Source organism: Taudactylus pleione, unplaced genomic scaffold (genome assembly GCF_031769625.1).
Source record: "Taudactylus pleione unplaced genomic scaffold, aTauple2 ptg000199l, whole genome shotgun sequence".
NCBI classification, from domain to species: Eukaryota; Metazoa; Chordata; class Amphibia; order Anura; family Myobatrachidae; genus Taudactylus; species Taudactylus pleione.
In genome coordinates, this window is record NW_028284601.1 from 778,820 (window position 1) to 788,347 (window position 9,528).

Consider the following 9,528-nt stretch of genomic DNA (forward strand, 5'->3'; position numbering starts at 1 on the left):
TCTGTGGCAGTTACTTCTCTGTTATCATTGTGTTCAAAGATTGTAACCTTCTGCACATAAGCAATTAAGCAGCTGAAAACCTTCCTTCAATTGTTGTGTTCCTGTATTTCAGAAATCCTGGCTCTGCATCATGCTCCCATCTATTTACACTTTCTGAGAATCGTCCTTACAGTACATAGTATTTCCATCAGAGTGATTGAGGGAAGTAGAAATTGAGATTGCACATTGGTTTCCTCAATTTATAGTGAAGGAATGGAGCTCTTGTTATGTGTATTAAAGGCTTTAGTATGCAATAAGATCAGGACATACACCATGTCTCACAGGTATAGCTATGACAAGCCATATTACTGTGACTGCTGTATGTTTTCGAAGATTCAATATTTTAAAATACAGATGTGTCCTCTTTCCTCCTACACCTAGTGGTATATTCACTAAAGGCTGATTTTAATCGATTTTGATCTATTGAATATTGACCAACATCGATGTTGTGTTTCTGGGGCTTAATCACACATGTACAGTACTGTAACCATAGTGACTCCATTTTGTTATACATTGTCTTTTACATATATTTACGTTATACATTGTCTTTTACATCGACTGTTAAGACATCTAGATGATTCTTCCAAGTGCCATAATCCATCTCATATTTCTTTTCCTTGTGTTCGTAAGCCACTCTCTCAGTGAAGGATGCATTCTCATATAATATATGTATATCTATTTAGTGGGATCATGTAATCATAATATTAACCTTGTTATATTATATAATATTATATTTCGTGTATGTATAAGTAGTAAATAGACAATGGAGGATCATGTTCTTCTTTTCATGAGATGTTGCCAGGGGGTTAATAATTGGCATTTCTATGTGCTATCTACAAGTATGTGGGGGCCCCATTGAGGTTTGAACAAGAGATTCTATCCATGCAGTCTATGCATACTGGTCAGATTCACCTATTGAGGTCAAACAAGATATAAATTGAGGGGCCTATTCGTACCTGGCAGTAAGAGAGTATAATGAGTCATTCATAGCTTATATGGTCTTATCAGTAGACAGTGAGCCACATTCCAGTGGAATGACCTTTGTAAGATGTGTAGAGATGCTAAGCATTATGGGTAACTAATAGTGATGTCCATATTATTACACACAAAGAGGCTTAAAGAGTTTATCTCCAGACATTAGGACACGTCATTACTGTATGTCTTTGTCTGGTAGTATATGTTAGTGCTTACAGAGCATGTGCAAGAGGTAAGAATGGTCCATGCTACAGTATGTTGTACCAATCAACAAATATGGGCTTAATATCCGGAAAGTCACCACCCATACTAGGGTATATAAATCAAGACCTAGACAAAGGCACTTTAGCTCGTGGTGGACCTAAGACTGCAGTAGGGTGCCTCCAATGTATATTGACTGAATCAGGCGTTGAAGAAATGAGGACTCCCTGGTACAATACCCCATGTTAAGAAGAAGCTGATTAATCTATATTGCTTGAACACCTAGCGGAAGCTAAGTATAACCTGTTTATTCTGTCTTGCATTGTAATAAAGTGTGAATTTATCTTTCACTCAATTGGTTACGTGTGTAACGATTCACTTTGATCAGAACAAAATCCACCGTAATACAAGTACTAATACTTAACAAACCAAATCAAAAATTGTCTGTTAGTAGATTGACCTCTAATAAATATACCCCCAAGTGTCTATACGTTGCAATACGCCCAGTGCAAAAGAGATGCTCCGAGAGAAGCAGAGTACCATATATTTCTTTTACCTTTTGCATATTATACGCTTTACAGAATCAGCTAAATGTTGCACTCAGTGCCTGATGCAGAGGTGCACGCAGTGTCCATGTCGGACGCAAGTGACCAATGTTATAAGTCTACACATGCATCCGAGTCGCGCTGTGGATTCATCCCGATGGTTACCACTGCACGAATATGGACGCAAGGGCTGGAGATTTCAGTGGGAGGTAACATGGGGGTGGCATGCTAGACGCTGGCATGTTGCAGGCGTCTTACATCTATAGATGCTGTTGCACTGACACAAGCGGCCATGTATAAACAGGCTGTGAATTTAACTGCACATAAATTGGTTGTACACATGTACAAAGTTGCAGATTAACCACAACTAAACGTGGCATGAGGAAAGCTGCAGCCCTTTGTGCACAGGTTTAGGCTCAGTTGTAACACAGGTGTGTAAATGTCGCAAATCACGGTGGTCTGCGTACACTAACAATACAGCGGTGTTACTACCAGCAGTTTTATTTGTGTGTATAGGATGCACAAAGGGGTTAGGGTTAGGCTGCAGTTAGTGTTAGGGTTATGGGTAGACAGTGGTTAGGTTAGGCTGCGGTTAGGGTTATGGGTAGACAGTGGTTAGGTTAGGCTGCGGTTAGGGTTAGGGTTATGGGCAGGCAGTGGTTAGGTTAGGCTGCGGTTAGTGTTAGGGTTATGGGTAGGCAGTGGTTAGGTTCGGCTGCGGTTAGGGTTATGGGTAGGCAGTGGTTAGGTTAGGCTGCGGTTAGTGTTAGGGTTATGGGTAGGCAGAGGTTAGGTTAGACTGCGGTTAGTGTTAGGGTTATGGGTAGGCAGTTGTTAGGTTAGGCTGTGGTTAGGGTTAATATTATGGGTAATGTTAGGCTGCAGTTACAGATAGGTTTTGTCAGGGTTCAGCTGCGATTAGGGTTATAGTTAGACTGTGGTTAGTTCTACAGATAGGCTGTGGTTAGGGTTAGGCTATGGTTAGGGTTAAGGTTATAGTTAGGATTAGGCTGCGGTAAGGGTAAAACATTACTGTTAACATTCTCACTGTCAATATGCATAATATCAACATATTGAATATGTCGACACTATGATACTGCCAGCATTATGAATGTCAACTTGTCAATAATGTAACCATGTCGACATCCTGACGTCGACATGGTACATCACACACTGGTGGAACGATAGCTATGGAAGCCCTACATTAGCAATCCTGTATTTGGCCTTGTCCCATGTGGTATGTTGTCAGGAAAGAAGATTACTGCCCCTGTTACCTGCGTGATTGTTCTGATTGATCTAACGCTGTGCCTGCAGGAGAGAAGAAACGGAATCAGTATGATTTACCGCTGGCCGCATGTCAAATTCCGACCGCGAAAGCCCGGCAGGGGTGAAGATCCCGAACGTCCAAAGGTAAGTAACTATAAACTAACCTAATTCTACCCTCTAACCCTAACCCTCCTTTAGGGGTGCCTAACCCTAACCTCCCCCCCAAGTGCCTAACCCTAACCCCCCCTAAGTGCCTAAACCTAACCCCCCCTTCCTCGCAGCCTAACCCTTATACCCCTTTTACACCAAAATCCCGGGTCCAACCCTGGAATTTGAACACTGGTCAATCCCGGATCGAACTCGGCTTCAGACCCCGTTTACACTGCAACTCGACCCGGGTTATTCCCGGGTTTGCCCCGTTTACACTGAACCCGGGTAATCCCTGCTTTTAACTGCTTTTCCCCATAGATGTCATTAAAACTGGTCTTTTTTAAGGGCTGACAAAAATGAGGTCACAAAAGGCAACAAAAGAGAGGGGTGGGGACTGCTTACAGCATTGCAGCAATGATGGCAGATGGAGCACATGTGGTTATTCCCGATGTCCTCACTGTTTTCAGCTTTCTGTCGATTTCAGCAGCAGAGAATTGGATGCACCTTTTTATGATGTGGCACCTTGTGCAGGGTTCGAGGAGGAGAGCGCAATTCTTGACTGAGAGGGCCAGATTTTCGACGGCAATATTTGCGCAGGAGGAGAGCACTGATTTCAGCCAACATCACCACCATGATGAGATTGACCACGATGAGAAATAGAAGAATGTGGGCCAGAGACCGCCACCATGGAGAAGCTTTCATGCAGACTGTAGAAGCTTTCCAGGTGGAGCAGTGGCTGGAACACTTTCGGATGTCGCGTGCCACCTTTTATTATGTATTGGAATTACTGGAACCAGCACTGATGATGCAGACCACCAACTACCGAAAGCCCATCACCCCAATCAGGAGATTAGCCATTGCACTCTGGTGGTATGCTACCCCCAGAGAGTACCGCACACTCTCCTGTCTATTTGGTGTTGGGATTGGCACAGTCTGCAAAATCATTTACCAGGTGACGCGGGCATTAGTGGATACCCTGTACCAGCGCTTTATCTCCTTGCCAGAAGGACAGCACCTAGATGAAACCATCCCAGGCTTCCTCAGGCGTGGGTATACGCAGTGTGCTGGTGCCATAGACGGGACCCACATTCCCATCATCACCCCCATGAAAACCCTGTGGATTATTATAATCGAAAAGGGTGGCATTCCATTATTCTTCAAGATGTTGTGGACCACCGATACTGGTAAGTAAATTTGTGCGAATTATTCTTTCATATCTACTTTTATTTTATGTTTTTTGTTGGTAGAATACTCATTTTTTTTTTTTTTTTAGTTTTACAGATGTTTTCATAGGCTGGCCTGGACGGGCACATGACGCCAGAGTACTAGCCAACTCTGACTTGTACAGCATAGCAGAGGAAAAGCGGGGTGGATGGCTTTTCCCTAGAGAGGTAAGAATGTATGGTCCTTTTTCTCTTTATGTCCACTATTCTTATGTGCTTTAGCAAAATATTAAGTGTGTAATGGCGCGGAATTCATGATATTCCAAAGTATTTGTCAACATATTGTGCTGTAAAATACATGAAATTTCTGAAACCTACTTGACCACCATGTGAATACATATATAGTGACCATATATTTTTTTTACAGAAATCGGTGACCGTAGATGGCGTGGAGGTCCCAGTCCACATCATTGGCGAAGCGGCATATCCGTTGAAGCATTGGCTAATGAAGGGTTGTACCCAACATGTACAGTTGTCCCCGGAAAAGGTCACCTACACTCACACCCTTACCTCTGCCCGGATGGCTGTGGAAAATGCTTTCGGATGTTTAAAAGGACGTTGGTGCTGTCTCATGAAGAGGAATGATGTGGACCTAAAAATCATGCGCCATGTAGTAGCAGCCTGCTGCATACTGCATAACATTTGTGAAATTCAAAAGGACCACTTCCTTCCCGAGTGGAATGTGCAGGACACTGAGGGGGGGGCATTACAAGTGATGCAGTAAGCTACGTGGGGGAGCATGAAGACAGCACCGAGCTCATCTGGGTCACTATTGCAACAAACCTTCACTTATTGGTTTAAAATAAAATGCTAAATTTCAAATTCCAAACATGTTTTTGGTTTATTTGGTTGGAAATTTTTTTTTTTTACTTTAACCATGTGCATATATTGTGTTTTTTAATAGAACAGTTTTAACATAATCTCAGATTATTGCAAAAGTATAAAAACAGTGTAAACATATGTCAAACATCATATGCCCAGTATAAAAGAAAAGTGCCTTATGCCTGCAGTCAAAACAATACACAGTAAAAAGTGATAAAAAAATGAAAAGTGCCTTCACTCAAAAAACATTATAATTTTAGCCACACAATATAAAAAACAAAACTAAAATAGCAAATGTTCCGGCCATGTTTACGGCAATTGCCTATATACTGTATACTGTGGTGACTCTTGGTTTGTTTGTGTTGTGTTAGGGTTAGTGCTAGGGTTGTAATAATTGGGCCCCATATTGCATTGGCCAAATCTGTGTTCTGGGTACACTGGGGCCTGTGGTAATGCCTGTGTTTGGTTGGGATAACCACGAGCAAATGTGCGCTCAAAAAAAGACATCTGTCTCTCTTGCATATCCATTAATTGCCTCATAAATGACTGCTGCATTTTCCTTTCGGACTCTAGAAACCGATACAATCTAGCTTCATCCTGCCTCTGAATATCGGCATCCAATTCACGGAGATGCTCCACGATCAAGGAAGTCATCGCTCTAGCCGCTTGCTCCGACCTGTTGAGCTTCTTCTTTTTGGGTGGCACATTGTAGACTGCAAAGGGGAGAAACAAAAAAATATATATAATATGCACTGAGCCGACATAAGGATAGCATTGGTGTTTGCGTACATGTGCTTGTGGCCTTCTATCTACCTGCATGCTAGCAGCCAGGGGCTGGCTGGTAACTTTTAGCCTGCGGGGCAAATGCATGCAGGCAGCCCTGGCAGAGGAGTAGCGTGTAGCCAGGGTGCCCGAAGAACGTGCGTGCTACGGCACCCCCCCCTCAAGTGTTCCAGGGAGGAGGCGGGTCCATATGGGATTAATGTAAAGTAAAAATAAAGATTAAGGACAGCCCCGTCGTGGTGCCCATATGCAGTGCCCCCCTGTGCCCCAGGAGAGGACCCCCTTATGCAGTCCTCCAGTAGTGCCCCAGTAGTGATCCCCCCTATGCAGTGCCCCTTATACAGTGCCCCCAGTAGTGGTCCCCCCTGTGCAGTGCCCCTTGTGCCCCCAGTAGTAAGCCCCTTATATAGTGCCCCCGGTAGTGGTACCCCCTATGCAGTGCCCCTTATATAGTGCACCCAGTAGCAGTCCACACCCCATGCAGTGCCCCCAATAGTGGTAACCCTTATGCAGTGCACCTTAAATAGTGGCCCCAGTTGTAGTCTCCCCCCTATGCAGTACCCCCAGTATTGCTCTTTTTATAGAGCCCCCAGCAGTGGTCCCTCGATGCAGTGCCCCCAGTGGTAGTCCCCTCCCCCCTATGTAGTGCCCCTAGTAGTAGTCCCCTCCCCCCTATGCAGTGCCCCTAGTAGTTGTCCCCTCCCCTTGTAGTGCCCATAGTAGTAGTAGTCCCCCCTTGTAGTGCACCAGTAGTAGTCCCCCCTTGTGGTAGTAGTCCCCCCCTTGTAGTGCCCCCAGTAGTAGTCCCTCCAGTTGTAGTCCCCCCTTGAAGTGCCCCCAGTTATAGTCCCCAGTAGTGCCCCCCCTGTAGTGCAAGATAACTATAAATAAATATAGAGGGCGCTGGCAAGAGATGCTAATCCCAGCTGCTGCAGTATGGAGACAGTCAATCTCCAATAATTATAGAAATAACAACAAGAAAGAGCAGCGCTGTATGACAATAAATGTATAGCAATTTAATAAACATATAAATCTAAAACACATGCTAGTGTATTGAACACATATATAGAAGTGAAATAAAAATACCAATTAAAACAGCAGTGAGCGATATTAAGCCCTGGAACACTGTTTTGGAAATAATTCCTATAGCACTGTAGAATGTATGACAGTCCAGCTTGGCACACAATTGCTCAGTATAGTTACCCACTACATGGAAAAGTCCAAAATATCCTTTAATTAGCGATGGTCCCACACTGAGGTTGTCCAACGCAATTGACTGGACCCGATGTTGTTATAGTGGGAGATGATAATAGTGCCCCCAGTAGTGATCTCCCCCTTGTAGTACCCCCAGTAGTGGTCTCCCACTTCTAGTGCCCCCAGTAGTAATCTCTCCCTCTTGTAGTGTCCCCAGTAGTGGTTCCCCCTTTGTAGTGCACCCAGTAGTCCCCCCCTTGTAGTGCCCCCAGTAGTAGTAGTCCCCCCCTTGTATTGCCCCCATTAGTAGTAGTGCTCCCCTTGCAGTGCCTCCAGTAGTGGTTCCCCCCTTCTGGTGCCCCCAGTAGTGGTCTCCCCCTTGTAGTACCAGCCTCCCCCTCCCCAGTAGACACACGTAGTAAAAAAAAAATAAACACTTCCCTCAATCCCCGCTCCCGCCATCGCTATCCGCTCCTCCGTCTGTCCTTCCCGGGCCGGGCAGCTCTGCATTATGGGAGAGACGTCATATGACGTTATGACGCCTCTCCCATTGCCCACTGCGGGAGCCGGAAGATGGAGCGGCTCCTGCAGTGGGCGCAGCAGCAGCTAATGAGAGTCTGTCAGACTCTTATTGGCTGCTGATCAAAACAAACACACAGCTGCCGGTGCCGGCGGCTGTGTGTTTGTCACTTGTGTAGCGCTGACCGAACTCAGTCCGGTCAGCGCTACACACGCGGTGCAGTCTGTGTCACAGTGACACAGACTGCCCAAGGCCCGCATGACGCTGCGGCCCGGGGGGCACATGGCACCCTGCACCCCGGCCCAGCCCGCCACTGCTAGCAGCACTCTGCAACAGTTACCATTTGGATTTAAGTGAATGTAGTGTGTGTGTGTGTGTGTGTGTGTGTGTGTAATGTGGGTGGTTTTATTTTTTAAAATACTTACTATTAGCACGTAGCGGAGGGGTCTTTTTAGGGGGCACAGTCTCTGAGCTTGTCTCAACTACCTCATCTATGGTGGAAGCAATACTGTCAGCATTCACAGATGAATCCATCCCACTACCTTCTCCAGGTTCATCGGTCAGTAGGAGCAGTGATGTTGGTCTGCATTGCGAGGACGGCAGTGTAACCTGTGTAGCCGGTACCTCTTGACTATCCTCCTGCTGGCTGGAGCAGGATGGCGCAATTGAGGAGGACAGTGCTATGGGGTTTGAAAGCGCTGTATTTCCAAAAGCGCTGTAGCACAATTGGTCATGCACCCATTCCTTGCGGCCTGCACCACTTTTGTTGCGGTTATGATTGTGCACTTTAGTGAACTGCTTACGCAAGGCCTTCAATTTATTTACCACTTGCTGCTGTGTGCGTTTTATCCCTCGGGACTGCAGTATCTGGGCTATATTGTGGTACACTACTGCTTCTTTCACTGTGCCGGTCATCTGGCGTTTAATTTCTTCCTCCGCCCTGATGAGCAGTAGATCTCTGATATCGGCATCGGTCCAGTTCGTGGCAGCACACATGCTGCTGTAGGAACAGGGTGTGGCTCAGGCTGCTGTTATGGCTGTGTATCAGCCTGTGTTTGGAGCTGCTGGTCAGGCTGTGGTGCAGGCTGCAGATCTGACTGTGGCAGCCTGTGTATCAGCCTGCGTTTTGTGGGAGTTGGTCAGGCTGTGTGCAGGAGGTTAGGCAGGCAAGTAATGGCTGCATGTGCGTCTCTCTGCAGGGCCCTGACAAATGACATCATCTACCAGCGCCCCAGAAGCTCCAATCAGCTAATAGCAGAATATAGCCGGGTCAAATAATCTGGGTAGCACCCGTTCACACTGCCGCATGACACGGGAACAACCCGTTTTCAACCCTGCTCTCAACCTGAGTAAGATTGCCCAGTAAATCGACCCGGGTTATTTTTTTGGGAGCCGTTCACACAGAGCCTCAACCCGGATCGACCTGGCAATAACCCGGGTTATTTGTTTGGTGTAAAAGGGGTTTTAGTCTCCCGGGGGGTGCCTGACCTCAACCTCCCCCGGGGGGTGCCTAACCCTAACCCCCTTCCCCTAGCCTATCCCTAACCTCCCGGGGGGTGCCTAACCCTAAATTCCCCCGGGTGCCCCTAACCTAACCCTCTCCTCCCCGCGCGGCTGTCCGGGCCCGGCGCCAGGCTTACCTTCGATCGGAAAGCAGGGTGTCGGGCTCCTGGCGTAGGTCTAATGACAGTCGGCAGGATTTCGACGCCTGTCATTAGACACTTGCCGGGATTAGACAGTCGGGAAGCCAGCGGTCGGGATTATGTCCGTCGGCTTCCCGACTACTTCCCGAAGAAACAGGTCAGGCGCC

General features: G+C 46.5%; 1 protein-coding gene across 1 annotated transcript; it reads right to left on the minus strand.

The window, feature by feature from the left end:
• Positions 1–985: 985 nt before the first annotated feature.
• On the minus strand, positions 986–8,714 carry LOC148518691 (uncharacterized). Its single transcript, XM_088477134.1, has 3 exons — positions 8,144–8,714; positions 5,658–5,934; positions 986–995 (listed from the first exon to the last, which is right to left on the minus strand). The coding sequence occupies exons 1-3, from the start codon at positions 8,712–8,714 to the stop codon at positions 986–988; spliced, it is 858 nt and encodes a 285-aa protein (XP_088333260.1).
• Positions 8,715–9,528: the final 814 nt, after the last annotated feature.

Excerpts from the sequence above, each read along its gene's own strand:
- LOC148518691 (XM_088477134.1), bottom strand. The coding sequence starts at position 8,714 with ATGTGTGCTGCCACGAACTGGACCGATGCCGATATCAGAGATCTACTG. Across the intron at positions 5,935-8,143 it reads CCCTCCGCTACGTGCTAATA|TCTACAATGTGCCACCCAAA; the intron begins GTAAGTATTTTA and ends TCCCCTTTGCAG.